Raw genomic sequence first — 26,707 nt, forward strand, 5'->3', positions numbered from 1 at the left:
ATGGAGTCCACATTTCTAATTATTTTGTTAGACTTCACAAAGACCAGTTTCATTATTATGTGTTATTTTCTAGTTTAGTATAAACTGATAAATTGCATTCACATAGGGATTTTAGGTTGAAGAACCTCAAATTCATTGTGCCCCGACCCACCCACCCACCTCTGAAACCAAACATAACATGAAACATACTGTACACCCTTGACCACATGACACATTACACTGTCCATGTGCAGCCTGAGATTATATTATTACCAAGTTTGATTTGTTTTAACTTTTAACAGAAATGGGAATGTAGGCACAAGTCTATTCTAAAACACTACTGACATGCAGCTTGACTTTTTTTTCATGTCTCGTATCTATCCATTTCTCATTCATTGTTGCATTTTTCTTCAGCAGAAGTTGGTTTGACTCTGCCTTTGCCATCTTTCTCTTTCATCAGGCACGAGTTTGACTCTGAGCAGATCCCCGACCTGACCAAAGATGTTTACATCCAGGACATCCACTGTGTTGGCTCGCTGTGTAAGCTCTACTTCAGAGAGCTGCCCAACCCCCTGCTCACGTACCAGCTCTACGAGAAATTCTCTGTAAGCAAAGCCTTCTCAAACACTTGACAACAAGTCTGCTAACTATTACAACACTTGACTTTTTAGATTTGTTTTGAGATTCTGTGCTCACCGATGCCCCAAAGGAAACTGATAGGATGCGACTGACAGTGCTGATTTCAAAATTGTGCTTGATCTCTATAGGAAAGAAAGGAAATTCCTCAGATTTATCTTCATAGGAATTCTTCAAATTTATCTTACAGTTGAAGTCACAGACACCCCTAAAATCATAACATTGTACTTGACACACCCTATCATACAATTACAGCAAACTGCTCTCTGTGTGACTTGGAATAAAAACCATCTCCAAGCACAATAGAGTCGTCCCTGAAGACGAAGTAAATGTTTGCTGGTTGTTATGGCAGCTGGGGGGGCGCGACTACAGACTGATGTCCGCTCTGTGCACCATGTAGCAGCGTGAACCTGGGATGACAAGTGAATGAGCCTAATGTTGATGTACTGACACAGCCCACTATTTATCTCTCCCTTTGTTTTTACTTTAAAGGAGGCTGTTTCAGCAGCAACGGACGAAGAACGACTCATCAAAATCCATGATGTCATCCAGCAGCTTCCTCCGCCGCATTACAGGTCAGTGTAGAGGCACATTGCCACCCTTTGGCAGGCAAAGGAACTGCCATATTACAGATGCACACTCATGCTGTGCATTCACATCAGTAGTGTGTGTGTTAATGTTAAAATCAAGGGTTTTTGTAGTGTCACACTGCATTGAATGGAATCACTTAACAGGTCCCAGCTGACCTTAGTGTCGGTGATGATGAATTGAATTTCCCGTCCTTTGTGAAAGCATACAAATGCTAATTTCTGACATTCCTCGGGGATGTGAGTACATGGTGAAATATTGATGCTCTGAAGAAGTAGCTCTATCATGGCCATTAGTCTGCACATCACTAGTGGGAGCCAATTAAATCTGAATAAATGAATATTTCATACTTAGGACCCTGGAGTTCCTCATGAGACACCTTTCTCGCCTGGCAGCGTTCAGCTACATCACCAATATGCACAGCAAGAATCTGGCCATTGTCTGGGCGCCCAACCTGCTGAGGTGAGATGCCATCCTGCTCCATAGAACATTCTTTGTATACATGTATTTCATTGTGGTGAATACACAGCAAATCCTCACCTAAAAGCCATCTCGATTGGCTTTAGAGATCCATGTTATTTGAGTGATTTTTTTTTTTTTTTTTTTTTTTTTTTTTACAACAAAGTACATCTCAAGATAATTTTGATGATCTTCATAGTTTGATGTATATGTAATTGAGCTTATGTGGGTTTTCTTATAGTATTCACATTAACGATTTCTCAGAATTGAATCAGCCATGATAATGGTAATATTAATAATAAGTACCCTGTCTCCTGTTTTGAATGAGTCATTCAGCCTAAATGGCTGTTTGTGGGAGTGTGCTAATCAACACATCAAATGCTGGAAATGCATCTCAAAATAATTTTACACAAATGATGTAACTTTGGTAGGTGCAACAGCTTAAAAGGCATTAAAATATTGAAGAAAATGCATTAAGAGGAAGTAGCAGATTTACACTCACTTCCGGCTATCAGGAGGAATCAGTATTTATTTGAATAACAGAATTTAACTCACTCAGTCCATGAAGGGAGAGGCGTTCCTTGGTGTGCTGCTTTCTTAGCTAGCGATTTTGCTGATCGTTGATGAGCCAGGCTGGGAAGAGTTGTGGTTCCATTGTTGATTGCAGTCTTTGCTGTGCAGTGTTCCGATGGTACAGGTCGGAGGAAACCAGTCGCTCCTTTGTTCTCCTTGCAGAGTTAGCAGCTCGGCGCTGACTTGCTTCGTTGCTACTGTTGCTTGTAAAGTTAGCTGGCGGACTTTGTGTCATAGCTGCTGGCGCTAAATAAAGTCACTATTGGTTAGCGGTGCATACTTAGCTAACCTGGAATCTTAGGCAGGCTCTCGCGTCGCTGCTGTAAGAAAGGAGTTCAGTGCGTCTGCCCCGAGCAGACTACACGGTGGAGGGGACCTCTTTCCAGAGGTCAGAGAGCCATCAGAGAAAACACAGGGAAGAGACAGATCAATGGGTGAGCTGGGGTTTCTTTTGACCTGGTCGGGGCGTAGTCCCAGGGATATCAGATTATAGGAAGTGACTGGAGTAGAGGTGCGACTGTTTACGAAATGGCTTACATTTCATAGTAAAGTCACACAATGAACAAATTCATCTGTGGAGTTCCAATTGTACCTCCACTTTAAATCCAACCACTTCAACATAATCAGGTGGACTCGTAACAGAATGTCTTTTCCCTTTTCACTGTTGTTTGTCCATGATTGTCTCAGGTCAAAACAGATTGAATCTGCCTGCTTCAGCGGCACAGCAGCCTTCATGGAAGTCCGAATCCAGTCAGTGGTGGTGGAGTTCATCCTCAACCATGTGGATGTTCTCTTCAGCACTAAACTCAGCTCACTAATACGAGAGGGAGCAGGTACGTACAGGCATCAGTTAGATAAGACCCCTGCTCAGATTGTCATTCCACTGCAGCTTCTACTTGAGCAATAAACACTGTTCCACATCACCAGGTCACAACTCATTGTCACGGCCCAAATCCCTGCTGGTTTCATCACCTTCCACTAAACTTCTGACTCTGGAGGAGGCACAGGCCAGGACACAGGCTCAGATCAACTCTCCAGTCACTGAAGACAGCAAGTACATTGAGGTGGGCGAAGGTCCGGCTGCCCTGCAGGGCAAGTTCCACACTGTCATCGAGTTTCCCACCGAGAGGTTTGTTAACTCTTCTTCCTGTTATGACATTTGATGACTATGTCTTCTAAAGACCAATTAATATAAAATCTAAATTTAGACACACAGAGACATAGACATTTATCTTACAGTGCAGCTGTACCGATTTTGTCACAAAAGACATGCGTTGTAATGTCAGTTGGACTTAAATAATGATGCTGGAATGTGTCTCCCTCTGCTGGTTGCTGGTAAGACTGCAGTAATTTTCCTCCTGATCCAGGTTGCCAGTATCTCACAAGATGACTGTCTCCAGTTTCAGACTTAGGCACATATCTTAAAAATGAAGATGATCTTATTTTACACACGTAAAGTTTAGAAAGCAGTTAAAAACTAATTCATGTGACTGATTATTTTGTCCCTGTGTCTGAGGATCTGTCATTGAGATTTAGGGAAACTAATTATTCCTGCTTGTCCACCACCATTTTTTAATCATAGGAAGAGGCCTCCTATTAAATCCAAGAAGTCTCCTGTGGGTAGTTGGCGTTCTTTCTTCAACCTAGGCAAGTCTTCCTCCATGTCCAAGCGCAAGCTGCACCGCAACCCCAGTGAGCCCAATGAACTAAAGGCTATGGCTCTCGCTGGTGAGTCCTTCCTCCACTTAACACCTTACATTTGCAATGACAAGAGCTTATTTGACTAAACAAGGCTGAATGCTGATACTTTTTAATCATTATGTTTCAGGAGGCAGAGGAGACACAGCAACATTAAGATCAGCCAAAAGTGAAGAGTCACTGAGTTCCCTGCACAATGTTGAAGGTAATCATTTGTGTCTTCCAGTTCACTTTGTCTCAGCTTAACAAGTTTAATCAGTCAGTGCAGCCCATAGCATATTTGAAATGCTCTTTCTACAGTGTAACCCACTGTTATACATAGGGCCTTTTTAAAATAAATTGCTTCTGATTATATTCTTTTTCTCCTGCAGGAGAGTCCAAGGTGTACCGTCCTCGGCGGCCGCGCTCCAGCAGCGATGCTCTGTCAGCCTCCTTTAATGGCGAGCTGCTGGACAGCCGGCAGCACTGCAACTCCTACGATAACTTGGACGCCACAGAGGACAGCGACGGAGACGATGGGCCCATCTGTGTGCCTGCCCTCATCTCACCTCCCCGCTCAGCAGGTGAAGATGTGGACCTCAGCCCGCCAGACATTGGCATGGCCTCCTTGGACTTTGACCCCATGTCTTTCCAGTGCAGTCTCCCCGACACCTCCTATGCCTTCCCCCTAAATGATTCACCAGCTGGGGCAGAGGGCTCCACGTTAAAGAGGAGCCCCGGCAGCTTCTGTGGCAAGACCAATGGCTCTGACTTCATTTCTGCCACCTTCCTGGGCAGCTTGACCCCCCCCTTGTTGTCCACAGACTTCAGCCGAGGTGCTGGAGAGAAGGTGGAAAGCAAGAAACTGACCACTTCCTATTCTTACACTGATAAACCCACACAGGCTGTGTCACCTATTAAATGTGGGAAGACCACTAGTTTGACACCATTTGCCACTTCAGAGCTTTTCTCAACAGAGAATCCTGACAAGAATACAGCTGGACAGGCTGTCTCTCCACAGCCATTATCTCCTCCTTCAGTAGCCAAGGACTCTCCTCCCCTGATGGGCAGCGTGCTGCTGAGGGCAGCAGAGCCGTCACTAAGTGAAGCTTTCCAAATGGAGCTGCACTCTAAGCTGGCAGCCTTTGACAGTGTGGACAGTCGAGAGCTGAAGGGAGAGGACAGTGTACAGCAGGCACCAGCTGCCAGCAGCCAAGAGCACCACGGTAGGGAGCGGAGAATTTCCTATTTAAGTGTCGTTTTTGGCATGTTTCTGACATGTCACTGTTTTGTTTACACAATGTAGATTAAAAATAAGGTGATAAATCATGCCAATAATTATATGAATGCTTTTTTCTAGTTTCCCACGTTTGCATGGATTTCATCTTAAATATACCTTTTCATATGATGCCTGAGCATCAGGCTTAACGTTTCCCCTCTTTCCCACTCTTGAAGGCCCTTAAAACCAGCCTGCCTGCTGTCTTTTCTTTTCTTCACCTACTGCTCTCTTGTGTATTCATTCTTCAACTATAGATCCTTTGTATTTTTGTGTCCCTGCTAGGAGTCATAGCTCCGGACTCTTCAAAGGACCTCACCCCTCGTTCCCTCAGCTCTACAGCTCCTACTACTGCCCCCCCTCCTCCTCCCCCTCCTAAAAATGCTGCCCGCATGTTGGCCCTAGCCCTCGCTGAGTCTGCCCAGCAGGTCTCCAATCAGTCTCAGTCCTGGTCCTCTGAGCCCCCCACACCGGTGTCCCCTCTGCAGCCACAGGAGGCCTCTAACTTCCAGGACTCGCCACATCCACTGCTCCCACATTTCCAGACCTCCGAGGAGGAACGAGCAGGGGGAGAAAGTTCCCCGCCACCAACCAGCACTGCTACGACTGTCCACCTAGCCTCATCTTATCCCTCCACTTCCAGTCCTACAATCAAGCAGCAGCCACTAGAGTTAACCAGCACGATTACCAAGCCATCAGACAGTGCCAAGTCCTCTACAACTCCACCTAGAACACAGCCAGAAACAGACTCCACCCCACCAGACACTCCTCTTAACAAGTGTGCCCCACTCCCCAGTTCAACCAGGAAAAGTCCAGAAAGGCAGCAGCCTGTCACAGGACAGGTCCCAGTCCGTTCCAGCTCATCTAGTACCACTCCAGCCACCACCCCCAGCAGCAGCTGCAAAGACACTGGAGTCTTACCACAGCCTGTTCCTGAGGTAAGTGTCATATCAGTTTCATATGTAGACTGGTACTTATAAGTGATTATGCAGGATAACACAAGCGAGTAAGTTGCCACAAAGGAAGAGTTCAGCATTTTGAGAAATGCACTTATTCGCTTTCTTGCCAAGAGTTAGATGAGAGGATTGATACGACTCTCATCTCTGTCCATTAAATATGAAGCTACAGCCAGCAGACGGTTAGCTGAGCTTTGCACAAAGACTGAAGACAGAGGGAAACGGCTAGCCCGGCTCTGTCCAAAGGTGAAAAAAAATCCTCCTACCTGCACCTCGAAAGCTCACTAATTAACACATTATATCTTGTATGTCTTCCTGGTGTCTTGTCGTCTCCATGAGGTTGCCAGACGACCAAAAGAGACTCCATGAAGTCACCTGGCCACTTTCACACTTCGATTTTTGTATCGATTAAACAAACAAGACATAACGTGTTAATTAGTGAGCTTTAGAGGAGCTGGTAGGTAGAGTTCTTTTTACCTTTGGACACAGCCTCGCTGGCTGTTTCCCCGTTTCCAGTCTTTATGCTAAGCTAAGTGTCTCCTGGTTCTAGCTACAAATTTAGCGCACAGACATGACAGTGGTATCAGTCTTCTTATGTAACTCTCTGCAAGAAAGCAAGCGTTAAAAGGTGTCAAAATGTCGAACTGTTCCTTTAACTCACATTTGTATATCTTTGGATTAATTAGGTCACAATTTCGTGATTAGGAATGACCTGTGTTCTTCCACCAAAGGAATTTTCACTGACAGTGTTTTGGCCCCTGGCACTTATTATAGTGCTGTATCATATTACAAGTCTTACCTAAGTCCTGCACACTATACTGCATGACATGCAGAATGTTTGTGGCACAGACATACAGAATGAATACCAAATGCATTCAATTCAGCTTATTTGATGCTATGATATTCAGTGTGGATTTTTTTCCTATAGTATTTTTTGGCCTGCATATGTGATATTTTAATTTAGTGCTAGCCGTTAGTGTAACTGATGTCTTTTATAAATTATGAGTTATAGGGACAAATCATCTCAGGTCTTCTTAATATTCACTACTTTCTTTTATTTTAAAGCAAACAAAAGCCAAAATAAGCCTACAACACAAGGGCCCCCTACAAGTAGGAAAAAGAGTAAGTAAGAAATAAAAACATAAACAAACAGACATTAAGAGTTTATGGCATGCTGCTGCTGCAGTGGAACTGCCCAGTGACCAGACTGGTGACACTGGACAGACACTGGACAGCACGTAGCTGAGGTGTGTGTGGGGTTAGGTGTTTGATGTATGATAACCTCTTGTCCCTCAACGGTGACCTTGTTTTTTTGTAAACTTTCCTCAGTAAATAAGAGACTGTTTTGTTGTGTTTTGTCTAAGGTCAAACCAGAGGAGACTGCACCGCCCCCAATCTTTCCAAAACCATCAGAACAGCCACCTCCAAAAACACGAAAGCCCAAAAAGCAGGCTGTCTCACTGCCCCAGCATCAAACACACACTCAGATACAGCCTCATCTTCCAACACAGCCTCAATCTCAGACACAGCCTCATCCACCATCACAGCCTCACACACAATCTCAGACGCAGGTCCAACCCCAACCCAAAACCCAACCCCAGCTCCTCTCGAAGGCCAGCGCAAGAGTGGCCCCCACCTCTGCTGAGCCTGTTGAGAAGCCTTGGGAGGCCATAAAGCCGGTACAGCCCTGTACAGAGTCTACAAAGTACCACGACTCGTATGGAACCACACCTCCAGCCCCTCCTGTCCGCACCATAGAGAGCAAACTGGCCACAGCAGCACTCAGCCAAAGTGAAGCCTCCTACCATATCCTGGGTGAGGGCCCTGCTCCTGGCCATCTGGAGGATGCTCTGCCTCACCATCCTCTTTCTCCTCGTAAATCTTCCACGCACCAGCCAGCCTACCTGTACCATGCTAAAGGAGAGTCTGTCTTAATTGAGCCTCCAGGATCTACATACTACCACCCGAGGCCTGTTACTGTGGGCCCACAGTCCATGCCACACCACTACCGGCCAGACAGCGTCCCCCCACACCTCTCCTTTGTGTCCAAATCTGAGCCTCAGATACCTTACAGCGCCCGAGTAGACAACAGGTACAGCACTTTAGGCCCCAGGTCCTACCACTACTCTATAAAGTCCAGAGGAAACCCCCGCGGTGTGTTCGTGTCTCCGGGCCCAGGGCATCAGGGTTATAGCCATGACAGAACCCATGGCTATCCCACCATCCGCAGAGTGCACTCACTCCATGTTCCTTCTACTATCCGCTCGGTGCCCATCCAAAGGACTGAAGTTCCTCCAGATGACGATATATTCTTTTATCATCGGCCCATGTATCAGTGCAAAGCCTACCAGCAGCCCCCGCAGCAGTCATCACAAGCAGACTACCACGTCACCCAGCTGCAGCCTTACTTTGAGAATGGACGGGTTCAGTATCGCTACAGTCCATACTCCGGTTCAAGCCCTTTGGAGGCGCCTTTCTATGACATTGACCCTTACGGCACCATTCGAGTACGGCACTTCCACTCCTATGGCAGCCGAGATCCTGGAGCCGCTGCCGGCCGACCGGGTGGAAAGGCGGCTGGGTACCACCATCTCGCTCGCCATGTTCTCCCACCTGGGAAGGAGCACAGCTTTGTGAGCAGGGACATGCCCCCCAGTCATGGGACCAAGGAAGCTGCCGCTTACCTTGCTTGGGACCCAGAGGAGTCAGAAAGGCTCCGCATGCACTCCATCCGCAGGGAGAGCAGGGCCAGACAGAAGATTAAAGGCCCTGTCCTTTCTCAGTATGACAATGTAGGCTTGTTTGCACCAGCAGATATATCAGGGTATGAAACCCTGCACCTGCGCAGTAAATCTGACCCAGGTAAAGCTGTGTTAATTGCAGCCGAGAGCAAAGATGGGCGCTACCTCCCCAGACACATGGTGTCAGACCCTGACGTCCTCATGTACATGGAGACTGACAAGCATGTCCAGGGTAGCACAGTGGGCGACAAGTCAGACGGGCTCGGCAAGCAAAGCAGTTCCAAGAAATGCCAATCGTCTCACTCCCTTCCAGCTACTCTGAGCCACAGTCTCTCCCTTCAGCAGGAGAGCGGCCGACACGAGGCCAAGTACGAGACTGGAGACGATAAGCTGGGTGGAGACAGCAGCAGGTCTAAACACTGGCAGCAGGAGTATCCCAACAAGAAGAACTTCCAGCCACGTTACGAGTGTCCTGATTCTGACCCCCACCAAGGTAAAGTGAAAACATCAAGCGACCAGCCATCAGCCCCCAGGGAACAACTTGCCCGCTCTAAACCAGAGCGATCACACAGCGTCCGAGAGCAGCAGCACTACAGCCAGGGCAAACCTGAACTGGACAGAGACTACTCATATCAGAAACATGGCACTAAAACAACGCAGTCCCACTATGATAACTTGGACGATTACCACCCAGTACCTCAACCTCAGGCCCCTGTTCAAACACGTGGAGGCTCCAGCTCCTATCCCGCCCCCGGATTCACAGTGAGCCACAGCAACAGAGCATACTCCACAGCACTGGGCCAGGGAGCCTTTATCCAGACTGAACTGGCCATGCAGAGGCCAGAGACAGAGACACGTACAGAATGAAGCATTTAGGGGGGGAAACGTATGAAATGATCTTCAGCTGTGTCGAAGAAAGACTTTGTTGAGCTACGGTTGAGCAGCCTCTGCAGGACAGTGGACTGTTGTATCACCAATATTTTTGTTCCTCTGTATTTTTAATGAATTGTAAAGAAAATTGTAAGACTTTTTACAGAAAGTCCTGAATGTACCTGAAAATATTGTGCAAGAGGTCATATTATTGTGATTGCTTGCGACAGTAGCTGGTCATAAATGTACATGATATGAAAGACGTATGGTACTTTTAACAGGAACCACAAAAATGTTTGTTTACATATATATATATATATATATATATATATATATATATATATGTGTGTGTGTGTGTGAACAGAATCAGTAGTAAAAAAGGGATTTTTTTTTTTTTTTTTTTTTTTTTTTTTTTTTTAGGTGTGGCGCTGGGTATGAGCATCAACTGAGATTAAGGTTTGCATTTTAGAAATGCAGTTCTGTGTATTTCACTATCCATTGCGTTCTGTATGGATGTTACAGCACAAGTTATTGAAGGAGGATACATGTAGGTCAGTCCACCTCCCTCTGCTAATATGTACACAAGTGGGCAGTACGGTGTGTCCATGTTTGTCTTGAAGAATCTGACTGGGTGTGTAGTTTGATAAGGAGCTGCAATGGATTACTTTCAGTTAATATAGTGGTTATCAATGTCTTAGTTTCTCTGTGACTGTGCCATTTTTATGTGACTTTGCTATAAACAGATTTCGATGACTTCTAATGGAATGTTTTGGTACTTGTTTGTTCTTCATTGGAAGAGGGACCAAACGACTTGGCGCAGTTGTTGCACATACGGGATAAAGAGGGGAAGATGAATGAACGCCTGTTTAGATGTACCTTTTAAATGTGTAATTTTTATTTCCTTTTTTTTCATCACATTCACGGTACTGTCATGAACTAGACCAACTGAATAAAGCTGGAAACATTTTCCTCTCAAACAACGTGGTGAAGAACATGTTGCCGCTGCTGTGTGGAAAAAACAACTTGGTGATGAGCCTTAAATTTTGTTCCTACAGACCATATTTTGTTTACTGTCATTGTCAAGTCCATTGTCATAATGCACAAACATTGTGATATCTAGATTTAAGATCACTTTTGATGATTCTTGACAGTTCAGGGTTGACAGGTTTCACTGGTTTTGAATTTAAAACCGGGAGGGAGGGAATTTTTTTTTAAAGATATCTGGGGCCATTTATTTTCAGGCTGGAAATTGATGTATAGTACATTCATCTGGTATTATACTACATGCCCTTTTGGGCCACCATAATGTATGGAATACAATATCTTTCAATATGTCTAAATCCAGGTTGTACTCTGTAACTGTTTGACTTCTATATCGCTTGCAGGTTTTGCTCCTCTTGCCTTATCTAAAGCCTCTACCTTTTCAGATGGGGCATTGAAGTAAGGCACTGTGTACTTGAATGTGAAAACACCCTTGTCTCAAACTAGAGGTATCTAAAGTTAGATATGAAATAAATAAAACTGTTCAGGAATAGCTATAATCCATGTCTTTTAATATGTGCATGATGTTACTAATACACCTCTGCTTGGTCCGGTCTGACAATTCCTTTGAGAAAATTGGCTTTGCAAATGTTTTATGAGGAAGGAAATTCCATAGTCTTCTGGTACAGCATGTGAGAGAAGTTTGCCTTCAGGGCATTTCTGGCAGAAAAGCTTTCTGCCTTTCTTCTCTCTAAACCTAACCACGTAGTTTTGGTGTCTAAACCTAACCTACTTGGTTAAGTAGTACAAGTAGTAAGGCTTTCTGGCAGAAAGCCCTGAGGGCAAACTTTTCCCATGTGCAGTCTGCAAGCACAGATGCTCTTAAAGTGTAGATACAGCATAGGCCTAGAGATAAGAGTTACCATATTTCAGCTGGATGACCCTAAATGATGCCCCTGTTTTAGTAAACACCCACCCTGCTGAGGAGTCCTTAAGCAGGACACTGCATTCTTAACTGCAGCAGGGCTGCTGACTCTGACCCCTCTGTGAGGAAAGTGAGAAGAAAAATTCTCTATAGAGATCAATAAATTGTTTATCACTTTATCTAAATGCATTGTGGTGGAATTCTCCTTTTAAGGCAATAAATGATTCATGACATATTTGAGTAATCCTTTTGATTGACATCCTGTTGAGCTAAAGGTGTTGAGAGATGGAAGAGCTGTTTAATTTAATGTATATCAATACCCACAGGTTAAAGGATAGTCTGACATTCACTGTCTAAGACTTTCGCTTGTACTTCACATTGCAAATAAAATTTCATGTTCACCTTTCATGAGGACCAGAAGCAAGGGAAGCAGAATAAAAAATTGCAAACCAAGTCATTGAAATGAAAACTTTACAGCCTACATCTGACCAATACAGTATGATGGCACATGCTCTAGAGCAAGCATGCTAAATGTTTTCAGCACAAACCAATGGGATAAGGATGATTAAGTTTACTTTTCATTTCTGCCTTTTATTTTTATTGACTAGATTTGTCCAGATTTAAAAATTGTCGTTTTTGTTGTCTGGTGAATCTAAGGCCTACAACTGAAGCAGAGTTCGAAACTAAATAAATTGGTTTAGACATGTCATTACACCTGGCATCCTACAGTTAGAATTCTAACTGCTCTGGTGCTGTGATGTGATGACATGAGTACTAACACATCAGAGTTCTTCATGTATTCTCAAAGAGAGAAGCTAAATTAGGACTTTTTTTAAATGAGGCCAATAGGGGGCACTACAAATTATTAGAAAAATTATGCTCCAGGGCCAAACATCCATCAAAACATGGAAGGTTGGTTATGAATGGTTAAGTAGTTTTTCAGCATCAGTGGAGCTTGGCATAACTGATAACAACATGTATGCTTAAATGTCATCTACATGAACTGGAATATACGTATGTAGAAATTATGATGCTATCACAAGGGCGTAACATTTGAACATGGCTTTGCGATGCAGGTCTGAACTTGTGCATTGCAACCTAATATGCTTACTTTCCTCCCTGCTTCATATCATGGCCAATAAGGTGATCAGAGAGATATAACTCCAGTTCACTTGATAAATGTCAGAACTTGCAATATTGAGTGATATATCTATAGCAGTCAATAATGATGTAGATACAAATATAACCACATTAAAATATTGGTTTTCATCTCTATACTCTTAGAGGCTTAAGTATAACCTTGAATTTTGTGAATAGTTTATTTGTTCATTTTATCTTTATCACTAAATGAGTTAGTTATTCTAAGATATCTGCATGACAGTAGACACTGAACACTACTTTCAAACAACAAATTGGGATCCATAAATATAGAAATAGATTTTAGCACATATAGTGGTGTGAAAGTGTTTGCCCCCTTCCTGATTTCTTATTGTTTTTGCATGTTTGTCACACTTAAATGTTTCAGATCATCAAACAAATTTAAATATTAGTCAAAGATAACACAAGTAAACACAAAATACAGTTTTTAAATGAAGGTTGTTATTATTAAGGGAAAACAAAATCCAAACCTACATGGCCCTGTGTGGAAAAAGTGATTGCCCCACCAAAACATAACTGCTTTATCACACCTGAGTTCAATTTCTCTAGGCCTGATTACTGCAACCTGTTCTCAATCAAGAATCACTTAAATAGGACCTGCCTGACAAAGTGAAGTAGGCCAAAAGATCTTCAAAAGCTAGACATCATGCAAAGATCCAAAAAGGAACAAATGAGAAAGAAAGTAATTGAGATCTATCAGTCTGGAAAAGGTTATAAAGCCATTTTTAAAGCTTTGGGACTCCAGCGAACTACAGTGAGAGCCATTATCCACAAATGGCGAAAACATGGAACAGTGGTGAACCTTCCCAGGAGTGGCCGGCTGACCAAAATTATCCCAAGAGCACAGCGACGACTCATCCAAGAGGTCACAAAAGACCCCACAACAACATCCAAAGAACTGCAGGTCTCACTTGCCTCAGTTAAGGTCAGTGTTCATGACTCCACCTTAAGAAAGAGACTGGGCAAAAATGGCTGGCATGGCATAGTTCCAAGACGAAAACCACTGCTGAGCAAAAAGAACATTAAGGCTCGTCTCATTTTTGCCAGAAAACATCTTGATGATCCTCAAGATTTTGGGAAAATACTCTGTGGACTGACGAGACAAAAGTTGAACTTTTTGGAAGGTGTGTGTCCCATTACATCTGGCGTAAAAGTAACACCGCATTTCAGAAAAAGAACATCACACAACAGTAAAATATGGTGGTGTTAGTGTGATGGTCTGGGGCTGTTTTGCTGCTTCAGGACCTGGAAGACTTGCTGTGATAAATGGAACCATGAATTCTGCTGTTTACCAAAAACTCTGTAAAGAGAATGTCCAGCCATCTGTTGGTGACCTCAAGCTGAAGCGAACTTGGGTTCTGCAGCAAGACAATGATCCAAAACACACCAGCAAGTCCACCTCTGAATGGCTGAAGAAGAACAAAATTAAGACTTTGGAGTGGCCTAGTCAAAGTCCTGACCTGAATCCTATTGAGATGGTGTGGCATGACCTGAAAAAGGCAGTTCATGCTCAAACCCTCCAATGTGGCTGAATTACAAGAATTCTGCAAAGATGATGGGCCAAAATTCCCCCACAGCGCTGTAAAAGACTCATTGCAAGTTATCACATGTGCTTGATTGCAGTTCTGGTGCTAAGGGTGGCCCAACCAGTTATTAGGTTTAGGGGGCAATCACTATTTCACACAGGGCCATGTAGGTTTGGATTTTGTTTTCCCTTAATAATAACAACCTTCATTTAAAAACTGCATTTGTGCTTACTTGTGTTATCTTTGACTAATATTTAAATTTGTTTGATCTGAATCACTTAAGTGTGGCCACCATGCAAAAAATAAATCAGGAAGGGGGCAAACAATTGTTCACACCACTGTATGTATTAATATATCCTGCTGTAATGGAAAAATTAACATTAAAGAGTATAACGTAAATATACAAATTCTTTATTTAAATAAAATAATATAAGGAAAGTAACAATATTGTTAGTGATTTAGTTCAAACCAACAATTTTTAAAAAGTAAGCACATGTTCTAGTTTTATTAATTTATACAACACAATAGAGAAGAATGGGGCATTTAACAAATAGGCAACATCAAAAATAGTTGCTCCAAAGGTAAAGGAGAACCACTCTAATATTTTGTTTCTCTCCAGTGAGTGCTGTTTTGCATAAAAAAATTGAAGTTTGAGATGGATCTTTGTATTTTCTGTTGGAATTTCTGGTAGAAAATTTTGTATTGTTCTTTCAGTGTGTAACTGGGTGTCCTTAAATTTGAAAATGTGGTCCCATTTACATCTTTTGACAGTAAAATTACTCATTGTGCAGACTGGGCCATTTCAGAATAACATTATATTCATGTATTATAGATGCATTAATGTATGTATCGCTCTCGTTGCCGCTGGTAAAGGTGGGGCTAATTTTAACTACTTAATGTACTGCCTAATAACTTATACTTAGTTGAATCTATAATTACACATAATCATTTACTTGTGTATGTATTAATAATCTGAATCTGCAAAGTAACTAGAAATTAAAGCTTTAAAAGAAATGTAGTGCAGTGGGAAGAAGATAAGAACTCTTTTGAAATTGCCACCTAAATGTAGTCCAATCAAAGTACAATATTTGCCTCCGAAATGTAGTGGAGTAGAAGTATAAAGTAGCATAAAATGTAACTGCTCAAGTAAAGTACAAGTACCTGAAAATTGTACTTAAGTAAGATACAGTACTTGAGTAAATGTACTTAGTTACTTTCCACCACTGGTCACTAAATATTGTATTGTCATTGTCTCTTGTATTTTTAAAATGTATTTGGCTCTTGATGATCCTGTTCATTTTTGCCTTGCTCCTGATTATTTTCTTTTTTCTGGAGCATGACATATCTTGTGCCCGATTTGTCAACATACATTTTTGTTCCCTTTCTTGGTCTGTAATTTGCATTTATATTGCTTAAGAAATGGTCAAACGGTCAATAGTCAAAAAATTGCAACAGTTATGCCTGACATAAAATAATTACATAATAATTAGTTAGTTTTTAATTATAACGGTATTTTATTCAAAACCAACGTTTGGAACAAAAAGTTACAGTTGAGGAAATTAAGTTACAATGTTTACAAATGTTGGCAGTTGCATTCTGGGAGACTGATGATTGACACGGCCGCCATTTTGCTCCTGCTCTGTCTGCTTCCATTGTGTGACAGATAGTAAATATCTGACACTGCCAGACAACCACAACACACTTGTATCCGTGCGAAGAAAAAGCGTAAAATTCATCCTCGGTAAGTTACATTTTTGTAATACTTATTTAACCACATAATACTATTCGCCGTTTTGTTAAGAAAATGAGACGGATAAAGTTGTTTTTGTGTAGAAATAGCGTGTTATTTCGACGCTGTAGCGAGGAGAAAAAGCAGCTGCCCCGATGCCCAGGCAGAGAGGAAAAACGGCTCAGTGCTTCCACTGCCGAAATATGTGCTCCACTTTCATAGGCGATTTCCACTTCGCTGTTTCGCTCAAATATACCATACCTTCACAAGCCTTGATGCTTATTTGATAGCTACACTTGTCTCCTACGTTTTGTTGGTAGTCTTGTGTCCACAAGTTGTTTGTTTTTTAGTAAAAATGTCAAAGTTTACGTCCCGCTCATTGCCTTTTGTATTGGTAGGTTCATTTGGGTCTGCGGCCATAATCTTGCGGTATAAGGCGGGCTTTAGACTGCTCGTCCCGCCCTAAATCCATGCAGAATAAAACACCATTGGTCTTAAAATGCGACATAGACACGGCGGATTGGTGTATTTGAGAATGATGACCTGTTTAGCAGTGTGATTGGTGTGGTCGGGAGACCACAGTGTCTGGATTGGTGTGTGTGTGTGTGTGTGTGTGTGTGTGTGTGTCTTTGCTGCTGCCAAACCGGAGGAAAAGTTTTCCCAGGCGGCCCAGTATGACTGAACATCAGACTTGCCATGTTTGAGTGAAGGAAAACTTCGGAATAAGATGATACTTTACTGACCCTTCTGCAGATATGTGGGTAGTTCCAGGAGCAAATAGTGATAATAAACAGAAAGAAAAATTCTCTAAACTCTCCTTTTAATTTCATGCATCACCTAACTTAAACGTTAATGGTGCTGACACTCAATTTTGAATTATTTAACTGACAGTATTATAATTGATGCATTCAGTTCTATTTTTGACTTGTCTAATATTTTTCTGCTTTTTGTCAGTTCCAGGGCTCCAAACATATAAGCGTTCACATTTAAGCTAAATATTTTGCACAAAGTTATTATTGTGTTATACATTTTGACTGATAGGTCAATGATAATGAAATGCACAATGAATTGACAAGAAATTGCTGAATTAACGAACAGTTATTAGTTTATAATAACAATACTATTGTTAGAAAAAAATGTGTAGAGGGTGTACAAAACTGCAGTTCTAAAACATGTTAAGGCCAGAGAGAAAAAATATGAACCTAAGTATGAACAACGCAAAGTATGCTGTTATGTTTTTGATATTCCCTTCAGGTGATACTTCGCAATGGCTCGTACCAAGCAGACTGCTCGTAAGTCCACTGGAGGAAAGGCTCCTCGTAAGCAGCTGGCCACCAAGGCTGCCCGCAAGAGTGCCCCCTCGACTGGTGGCGTCAAGAAGCCCCATCGTTACAGGTAACACCTTGATCTCCCACAGCCATGTTTTTGACATCATAACATCATTGAAATCTTTATGAAGGTGAGATGGTGATTTGAAAATCATCTTAACTGATTCAGCAAGCCGTCTGTGGGCTCTGAATTGTGGGAGGAAAAAACTCTGTAAGACGGATGTTGTGAGTGTATGTTATACATACCATTTCATTTTTAACTTTGACGTAAACTCTTGAGTTCAGCTTCATGTTTTGATACTTTTATTTACCAAAACCTTTTGGTGCACAAAGTGACACTTGTTCATTGGCAGCATTCAAACGTGTCTGCATGCACATCCTCCTGTCCAGTTCTTAGGGTGCATGTTGGGCCTCCAGTCAAATACATCATACTGAACAGATTAAATTGCTATTTGCAGAGCTGCTCACTGCCCACAGTTTGAGTGTTTCATATAGAGTCACATAGAGGCTTCTTTCTTAGGAGGATAAATCCTGTTTAGCTTGTAGCAAACAAAATTAACCTGCTAGAATTGAAATGGTGTATTGAGCTAGAGTTTGGTTGTGTGTTTCAGGCCTGGTACCGTGGCTTTGAGAGAGATCCGTAGGTACCAGAAGTCCACTGAGCTGCTGATCCGTAAGCTCCCCTTCCAGCGCCTGGTGAGGGAGATCGCTCAGGACTTCAAGACCGACCTGCGTTTCCAGAGCGCCGCCATTGGAGCCCTGCAGGTGTGTGTGTGTGTGTCTGTGTGCGCGCAGAATATATCAATAAAGCTATATCAGTATGACTTCCGAGCTCTACACTTGTCCTGCTAATATGTGTTGTCCCTCCCTCTCCCTGCAGGAGGCCAGTGAGGCGTACCTGGTGGGTTTGTTCGAGGACACTAACCTGTGCGCCATCCATGCCAAGCGTGTCACCATCATGCCCAAAGACATCCAGCTGGCACGCCGCATCCGTGGAGAGCGTGCTTAGACGGCCTCCCTAATGTTTCTCCTCTGTCCTGTTTTTCTTTACCTGTACATGCCCTTACTCCTTCATTCTACCCCACCTCCACCCATCCCTGTCACCCTCCCTCCCCAGCCTGCCCAGCTTCTCAGTAGACTTTAGAGTAATTCTGATTATGAAGAGATAGAAATATGTTGAAGTCTGGTCTCATAGGTTTTTTTTGTCTTCACCAAATGTTTTTAGCCTACCTTTTTCGTGCATGTAAAAGGTTTTGCAGATCAGACGCACATGTGCACACATACTCAAACATGCGTCGTTGGGTTTGGGTTGTACCTCAAAACATGAAGTCCACCGGTGAGCTCACCTGGATTCTTCCAGGGTGGGAGGCCAGCAGGTGTGGTTGTGTGGCAAACAGAGCTGAAGCAGAGGGACGTGGCCAAGGGGCTAGTCTGCTTAAGGGGAGCTGCAACTTCCACAGCAGGGTGCTATTAAAACTAGTCCTGAGGCCTCTGCCCCCTCTGAACACCCTCCTCCCCTCCCGCCCAGTCCAACTCCCCCAGCTGCAGCCGGATGGCTCGCTGTACCTCCTTCACCTCTGTAATCTGCACTGGGAGGGGATGGCGGTCTGTTTGTGTGGATGTGTGAGCTCTGATCTTTCAAACCACTTGTACTCAACAAGCAAGAATCTTTTGGTTGCTTAAGAATATTGATTATCGTTGTGGATATGGTGTCTATTTTTTTTATGCATATAATTAATCGATGAGCATCTCTTCTGTTTACCGCTTCCAAAATCATCAAATTAAGAGAAAAAAGCAATTAATATTGTCAACATGGTTCTCAGTTGTTGTTTTTTACAGTGATCTGATTCGCTATAGAAAATCAGGAAGGGCTTCTCTGTTTTCCAAGGCAACTTCTATTCTAATGGCAGCCACACGGGGGCGATGGTTTACCATCTCCTCATCTATTCAACTGTTCACTGTAGATCAGTCATCACACTTTATGCTTCGGCCTCTCTGTCTTCATCTCCACAGAGAGGCTTTAGACTTGTCACAACAGTATGAATTGACTTTATAGTAAAAGTAACACTGCATGTTTAGGGTCTGTGTGTCTCCTGCACTCTGTAGATCTGAACATTATAATCTGTCCCTTTCTCAAAATTTGTGATACACAATATAACCTCATATTTGTTTTCTTTTATATTTTTCTTATTCCTCGAGATTTTCAGACGTATAAATAAGCTGATCTTTGTATTTTCCAAATTTCTCATATTATGGTGGTAATAAATAGGTGTTAAAACAAATTGATGCTAGTTGGTGTGATTTATTTGCTTTACAGTGTTTCACTGAGGCACATATATGCTACAGTGGCTATCCAAAAGAATGGTTGGTTATGAGTAACTGCAGTGTAGGCAAGGCACGTTTATTTGTATAACACTTTTCATCAACAAAGCAATTCAAAGTGCTTTATATGAGACAGAAAGGCATTAAGAAAAGACATAACAGAAACACAAGGCAATATAAAAAGGCTATATATAAAGATATACAGAAATAGGATTTTAAAAAGAGATAAACACAATAAAATAGAAGATAAACATAGATTAAAATAGAAAAAGACAAACAGAATCAAAATTACAATGCAGCCTCAGTGCAGTCAAGATATGAATAAACAGTCCCGAGCAAACAGAAGTGGCTGAAGCCCTGGATTAATAGAACAGAGTTACAGCAGACCTGCAGGTTTCTGGGAGTTTGTTCCAGACTTGTTGTGCAGAAAGAATGAATGCTTCTTCTCCGTGTCCCAGACCACCTGAGAGGTCTGCATGCTTCATAACGGAGCAGCAGATCAGAAGTGTAGTTTGGCCCTAAACCATTCAGTGCTTTATAAACCAGCGGTAGATTTGTAATATCACTTCTCTGACACAAGAAGTGTACAGATCTGAGAACTGGAGTGATGTGATCCACTCCCCCTGGTCTTAGTGAGGACAGCAGCTGTCTGAACCTTTTAGAGAGACCTGACAGTGTTACAGCAGTCGATCAGGTTTTTCTAAGTCCTGCTGAGATGTAAGTGCTTTGATTCTTGATATATCCTTATGGTGATAGTAGGCTGATTCTCTAATTGTCTTAACGTAGATGTTAAAATTTATGTCTGAGTCCATGACTACACCAAGATGTCTGGCCTGGTTTGCGGTCTGTAACGTTTGCAGTTGGAGGTGAGCACTGACTTTTCATCACTCTTCTAGTGACAGCGAGCAGCTGTAACACAAGAGTTTCCCCTCGAGGATCAATAAAGGATTTCTGATTCTGTGGGTCCGAAGACGATCACTTCAGTTTTATCTTTAGTTATGAGTATTTTTACTCTATACTTTTGCTTTTACTTTTGTCTGTACATTAACTTGCTATTTGTAATGAAGTATTTTTACATCGCAGTATATGTACTTTTACTTACGTCAAGGATCTGAATTCTTCTTCCACCACACTGACTACAAGAAGTCAGACTCATTAAAGGTTGAGTCCACATTGTTATGTGCTGCTAAAAGATGACAGAAAAACATTGAGAGGAAGCGCAAGGAGCACATTCCGCGGGCACTAACATTATAAAACAATGGTTTTGAAGCTTTTATATTATAATTGATAATTATAAAATAATAATTGATTGTAGCCTGAGATATCACGTTTTGAATAAATTATATGGAAAAATCAAACCATTTTCTCTGAGAGGAACACTTAAGTGGTGTCTGTGTGGACACTGGAGGAGCAGAAAGAAAGACATAAGAGAAACACACAGATCTCAGTATCAACAATAAAGAGCAGGTTCACATTTTAATACATTTAGTCCCTTATTGCTAATCTCCCTATGACAGCTAATAGCTTACGGTGACAAATGACCCAGTAAGCAAGAGCTGCTTCGTGTTTGTTAAGTTAATTTGATGTAATGCTGATTTTTACATTTTGAAGTGAAATTTCCCATAACTGTGTGTTCAAAGTGTCAGTGCCTACTGTATTTCACTCTAGGTATTCATCACTTCCTGTAAAGGTGGAGAAGTGACCGTGCTTTTGTTTTCCGGCGTTCACCTTCCTCAAGGTCTGCTCGCTGCTGTCCATCCCCCCATCACATCTGCTCCTCCCTGGGATTACAGCACAAATGTCTGTCTGAAACTCTCAGTGCTGAGGGGGAAGATTACAAGTGCACTGCACCCTCCAAGAGAGGTTAACCAATCAGGGTGCACAGACGCAGGGATTAACCAATCACACCACGGAGAGGGAGGGCAGAGGGATTAAAGCCAGCACAGAGTGGGATTAGGTCAGTGTTGAGTGCAGAAAAATGCTTTGAAATGTCTCTCGCTAGCCGTTTACTTCTCTCGGTGCAGTAGATCTGACGTATTTATCCAAATGTTGTGACATTTTACATGGTTGAGGACAGGGATCAGATTTACATAGCAACAAAAATAGAATTTGTATCAGAATCACTTCAGAAATCTTTCAGGAGTTATATTTTGTCAAGCCTTATATTAATTTAGCTGACACGACGCATTTATCATGTCACTTGCATAAATTTAATCTGATCCTACACATCAACACCTTAAAACCTTAGATTAGATTTATTGATAACTGTATGGTAACTGCTCTAAAATGTCAAACCTCAATTTAGCTTTAAAAAGATGGCAAAATGCGTCATAGATGGTCAGATGTCTTTGTTGTTTGTTAAGTAACAGAATCAATCCTCTTTCACTGTCTACACTCACTCCCACAACACACACTTCTATAAAATACTCTCACATATTTGATGTCATAGTTAAGTTTGCGTGGCAGTAATCAGGTCATGTGGGGATTACCAAGTTGTCAGAGGAGTTGGGGAGATTGGTGGAGCGGTGGGGGTGGGGGTGGGGTCCAGGAGGGGTGAAAAAAGGGGAGCCACTGAGCTGATAGAGAGCTCTCTCAGAGCTGGAACAAGTCATTCAAACAACTGTAGTAAAATGGCTTTATTAAACTGCATTGTTGTCAATGATTCAGATGTTTTGGAACATGTGTTATTTTTGGGAGTGCATAGGACAAGCGGGACACACGGGAAGCGACACTGAAGGCAGACGACCTGAGAGCAAACAGGTAGAGGTGAAGAAAAGAAGCAGTGCAGAGTTGGAGAGAGAATAAGGAAAGGTGGAGGAAAAAAGCCAGGAGAGAGCCAGGAAAGGAAGAGAAGGCTGAGGTGGGTGAGATGGGTGAGAGACAGCGAGAGACAGAGGGGGATAGGGCAATAATCCTAACTAATTCACTTAGGGCATTGCTGAAGGGAGGCTAAGAGGATTGGGACACTCCCAGAATCAGATAAGCTAAAATAACCAAGATGGACCAGTGAGAGCCATGCAGGCCATATGACAAACATGACAGGTCTAGACCTGACCACAACATGGCCACTTTACATCCACACCATGTCCAGTCTTCACACTGACCTCTAACCGTGGATCTGTTTCTAACTCAGAATCAGCCAATTTCCTAACGAGCTATGAACTTGCAAACACAAACTATAATTCATTTCAAAGCACAGAATCTCAATGATTGTCAGTGCACAAGAGTGTAAAGAATAGATCATTTTAATATGTCACACAACTAAAACAGAAGATCTAATTTTTCCATCAAACAGATTGGGATGATAACACTAGAGGCTAACACTGTAATATGCAACACAAATGCTCAAAATCTTCTAAACGCAACCAAATGACATGTTTAAATGTGGCATTAAATAATAATAAATAGCTTAAAATAATTAAACCCTGAAGGAGGAAGTGACCTATAGGAATTCAGAGCTCCCTCCTGTCAAAGCAGCTCTCTTTTCTCTCCATGACAATGCAAGTTTAAAACAAAATGAAACATGTGTAGTGTGTATGTGTCTGAGTCAGACAGTTATGTTAAGAGAAGAGACGGCTCTGTGTGTTTCCGTACGTACGCCTCCAGTACTTTCCTACAAACGCTTTAAAGGCTTTTGTTCTCTTATTTTTAACGTAGCATGAAGAAGACAACAGATATGATTTGCAGTCAGGCAGCATTGATGACAGTCACTGGTCCCTCCGTCTCATCACGTCATCAGTCATTCAAACAAAATGCATTTCTACAGAGTTCACCTTTAGAAAATAAAACACAATCTTACAAACAAGAAACTGACAATCAAAGACAACGAGTCCTCTGGCTGAACTGCTTCACACTATCTCACATGGAACACGTTGACCCGAACGCCGCCCTTTCTCGTTTTCTAGAGGACCTGGAACTTCCAGGAATTTTGGTCCTTGTGGTCCAGGCAGTCCATTGTGGTGAAGCCCAGTTTCCAGGCCTGCTGGTCCTTGTAGTCCAGGCAGTCAACAGAGGTGAAGCCCAGGGAGGAGGCAGTGCTGTAGCCCTGTGAGGACAGCGAGGCCGGGGACTGGCTTAGTGAGCCCCCCATCGAGGGCACAGTGATGGGGCTGAGGGCGCCCACGGTGCCTGACAGCTGCGAGTGCATGGGGGACAGGTAAGCGCTGCAGTCCAGGCCGGTGAAGTAGGAGGTGGTGCTGGCGTAGCCCTGGGTGTAGGCCGACGGCTGGCCATAGCTCATAGGGTATGGTGAGGGCCGCTGCATGCAGGGGGCCGAGGAGGAGGCCAGGGGGTCGGGCAGGGGCGAGATGGCCGGGCTCCAGATGGACACGGCAGTGTTTCCGGTGCTGGAGCTCGGGGCCAGGCTGGGGCCTGACTGGGCAGAGGAGGGGCTGTAGGAGCCAGATGGGTTAGGAACAGGATCAGGGGCGCTGGGTTCCTGCACTGGAGAGGCCTTCTTTTTGGGAGGGCGGGGCTTGGACTGGCCACTGCTCTGCTGCTGCTGCTGACGGCATTTGGCACGGCGGTTTTTAAACCAAACCTGGAGGCGCAAAGAAAAAGATACAACATGTGAGTACAGAAAACAACTGGGAGACATGGAAATATGTGTCTCGAGTTGTAAATAATTAGAGCCGTTGTGTCCAGAGGAGAGAACGTGTGACTTATGTAACTGAAGTGTTATACCATCAATGAATATGCAGGAGATAGCATGCTGCTGTGCTCCTTCTACAGAAGAAGTGAGTTGCCTCTAAAGTCCTTAAGATGTCTACTCTCGCTATAAGTAACCCACAAGCCCTGAGCAGAAAGGCCTCCATCTTGGCTGTAGCCTACTTCTCCAGTACCTGCACACGTGACTCAGGCAGGTTGATCTTGAGGGCCACCTCCTCCCTCATGAAGATGTCTGGGTAGCGGGTCTTGGAGAACAGTGCCTCCAGGATGTCCAGCTGTGTCCGGGTGAAGGTGGTGCGCTCTCTACGCTGCTTCCGGGGAGTGGCTGCAAACCCAAGAGACACGGAGAGGGGATTATTCCACTGGCAGCAACAGAGCGAGGACATGAATTATGAGCACAACTCGCTCTTATTTTAAAGGGAACGTGTCATTTAAGGGGTTATTTTTGCTAGGTTTGTTGTTTTCCTGCTAAGCGTGTGAGGATGACAACAAATCAAAATATGGAAACCTCACAGTCACATTGGGATCTGCAGGCTGTGACCAATATGGAGACAAAGTGTATTTGCTCATTATATCAAATTATTATAATAGTCACTGGCTCTTTCAAGAGCTTCAGTTTTCACAGAAAAGAAGAAAGTTACATTTTATTCATTTAACTACAGTCACAGTCACAAAGATCTGCCCTGCACTGGACGCAGTCAGGTGTCTGGGTGTGTTTGCTTCAGAACAAGTCCAGTGAAGGGTTCTACATGTAGTGACAGTAAGCGTCTCCAGCTGCCGTCAGTCTTAACATTTGAGAACTCTTGAGGGAAAAAGTGAGAAACATAAAGCAAATCGATGTCAGATCACGTCCTTGATTCCTGACAGACACGGAACTCAGGAGTGGGCGCAGATTATCTGCGTTTCGGTTTGATTAACAAATGTATCTGTAGGAATGCATTATCTCTGACAGTCATGTGGAAATTAAAAGATGAACATGTCATTAAACCATCGAGCTCTCATAACGGAAGTTACCCTTAATAACATTAAATATTTCCTTTTTCTTTTCTATTTCAGTGTAGTAATGACAATGTTATAGCTAATTTCACCATATAATCATCATTATCCAACACTTGAATCAATACGTGTGCTCTTATGAAACTAATAGTTGATCCTCTTTAAAGTGAGTTTCCTTCGCTACAGGCTGCGGACAGCCTGAGCGTCTTTACGCATCGCTTCTGGCGGAATGTATAGCTACTCTAAATTACTAGGACAGGAGAAGACAAATGCGTAAAGTAAAGTAAAGTAAAGTAAAGTAAAAAGTAAAAAAAAAAAAAAAAGTTTTAAAATGTAACAGTTTCTACTTACACGGATAAGCGACGGTTGTGTGTAGCACATCCATTCCGGGGCCAGGCAAATTTAACCCGTTCATGGTGTAATGGGGTTGCTTTATGTAGGACATCATCCTTACAGCAGGCTTTTAAGTCCTGTCGCTGACTTGTACGTCGGACACGCAGCGCTGCAGCCGACGGCCCCTCAGAGCTCAGCTGGGCAACAAGGCGGTGCGTCGGATCCAACCCGCTGCGGAAAGAAGCGGGACGCGCCGGAGTGGAAACCTCAAAGTGTTTTTTTTTTTTAATCGACCTGCAGTTTCAGCTTTTACCGTCCGTCAGCTGAGCGGAGCACACTGCAGCGCACCGAGCGTCCCAACTGCGTCTCCAAGTTAGATTTCACACAGTTAAGTCATCACACAGGTGAAGTGGCCCCCGGATGCCTTTGCGCCTTGGTGAGGTCGCTCCACTGAGTTTCTTTACCGGCACACGCTGCTAATTAGAGGGAGCAAGTGGCTCCAGCAAACCCCTCCCACCACACGCGCGCGCGCGCACACACACACACACACACGCACACACACACACTAGGTAGGTAAACTATTCAAAGCAACAGGCTACATAATAAGACAAACTGTACTTACACAAAGTTTATTCTTATAAGTTGTAAATTATTTGTCTTTGATATGAATAACCCTTTTAACTCATTTGGCTTAAATGCATAGGTACAAGCTTACAAAGAAAGTGGTTCAAATAGAAATAATGCAAATATGTTCATGAACAACATTATTTAAAAAAAAACAACCTTCATTATGTGACAGAAATGGTTTTGGATGTTGAATTTGAATCTGTATGTCTGCCATATTTAAACAAATGTTGTTTACTTTTCACAAAGAATTACTTTTGAAATATTTCACTTTAGTTCTTGAGTGGAGAAAACAAAAAAAAACACACCCGAATTTTATATCAGAAATTATAATGTTCATGAAAATGCCAGTTTCCTTTCAG

General features: G+C 43.0%; 3 protein-coding genes across 8 annotated transcripts in view; 2 read left to right on the top strand and 1 right to left on the bottom strand.

The window, feature by feature from the left end:
• The window catches only part of arhgap32b (Rho GTPase activating protein 32b), a 111,474-nt gene extending 99,580 nt beyond the window's left edge, over positions 1-11,894 (top strand). For all 6 annotated transcript variants that reach the window (XM_044222062.1, XM_044222060.1, XM_044222061.1 and 3 more), the window contains 10 exons: positions 440-584; positions 1,108-1,190; positions 1,558-1,665; positions 2,923-3,068; positions 3,163-3,364; positions 3,818-3,963; positions 4,064-4,138; positions 4,305-5,138; positions 5,474-6,126; positions 7,509-11,894. In XM_044222062.1, the coding sequence (XP_044077997.1) occupies positions 440-584; positions 1,108-1,190; positions 1,558-1,665; positions 2,923-3,068; positions 3,163-3,364; positions 3,818-3,963; positions 4,064-4,138; positions 4,305-5,138; positions 5,474-6,126; positions 7,509-9,752 (4,636 nt within the window). In that variant the 3' untranslated portion in view covers positions 9,753-11,894. The remainder of the gene's footprint in view (positions 1-439; positions 585-1,107; positions 1,191-1,557; positions 1,666-2,922; positions 3,069-3,162; positions 3,365-3,817; positions 3,964-4,063; positions 4,139-4,304; positions 5,139-5,473; positions 6,127-7,508) is intronic.
• Positions 11,895-15,930: 4,036 nt separating this feature from the next.
• h3f3c (H3 histone, family 3C) lies at positions 15,931-19,684 on the top strand. The gene is made up of 4 exons (XM_044222068.1): positions 15,931-16,086; positions 17,329-17,469; positions 18,014-18,167; positions 18,283-19,684. The coding sequence occupies exons 2-4, from the start codon at positions 17,342-17,344 to the stop codon at positions 18,409-18,411; spliced, it is 411 nt and encodes a 136-aa protein (XP_044078003.1). The 5' UTR covers positions 15,931-16,086; positions 17,329-17,341; the 3' UTR covers positions 18,412-19,684.
• A 3,269-nt stretch (positions 19,685-22,953) lies between these two features.
• On the bottom strand, positions 22,954-26,183 carry crx (cone-rod homeobox). The gene is made up of 3 exons (XM_044222066.1): positions 25,740-26,183; positions 24,566-24,717; positions 22,954-24,264 (listed from the first exon to the last, which is right to left on the bottom strand). Exons 1-3 carry the CDS (start codon positions 25,834-25,836, stop codon positions 23,626-23,628), a joined length of 888 nt encoding a protein of 295 aa, XP_044078001.1. The 5' UTR covers positions 25,837-26,183; the 3' UTR covers positions 22,954-23,625.
• Positions 26,184-26,707: the final 524 nt, after the last annotated feature.

Source organism: Siniperca chuatsi, linkage group LG14 (assembly GCF_020085105.1).
Source record: "Siniperca chuatsi isolate FFG_IHB_CAS linkage group LG14, ASM2008510v1, whole genome shotgun sequence".
Classification (NCBI taxonomy): domain Eukaryota; kingdom Metazoa; phylum Chordata; class Actinopteri; order Centrarchiformes; family Sinipercidae; genus Siniperca; species Siniperca chuatsi.

Coding starts and splice junctions, on each gene's coding strand:
- h3f3c (XM_044222068.1), top strand. CDS start 17,342: ATGGCTCGTACCAAGCAGACTGCTCGTAAGTCCACTGGAGGAAAGGCT. Junction 17,470..18,013: donor AAGAAGCCCCATCGTTACAG/GTAACACCTTGA, acceptor TGTGTGTTTCAG/GCCTGGTACCGTGGCTTTGA. Junction 18,168..18,282: donor CCGCCATTGGAGCCCTGCAG/GTGTGTGTGTGT, acceptor CTCTCCCTGCAG/GAGGCCAGTGAGGCGTACCT.
- crx (XM_044222066.1), bottom strand. CDS start 25,836: ATGATGTCCTACATAAAGCAACCCCATTACACCATGAACGGGTTAAAT. Junction 24,718..25,739: donor CACAACCGTCGCTTATCCGT/GTAAGTAGAAAC, acceptor TTGGGTTTGCAG/CCACTCCCCGGAAGCAGCGT. Junction 24,265..24,565: donor TGCCTGAGTCACGTGTGCAG/GTACTGGAGAAG, acceptor TTGCGCCTCCAG/GTTTGGTTTAAAAACCGCCG.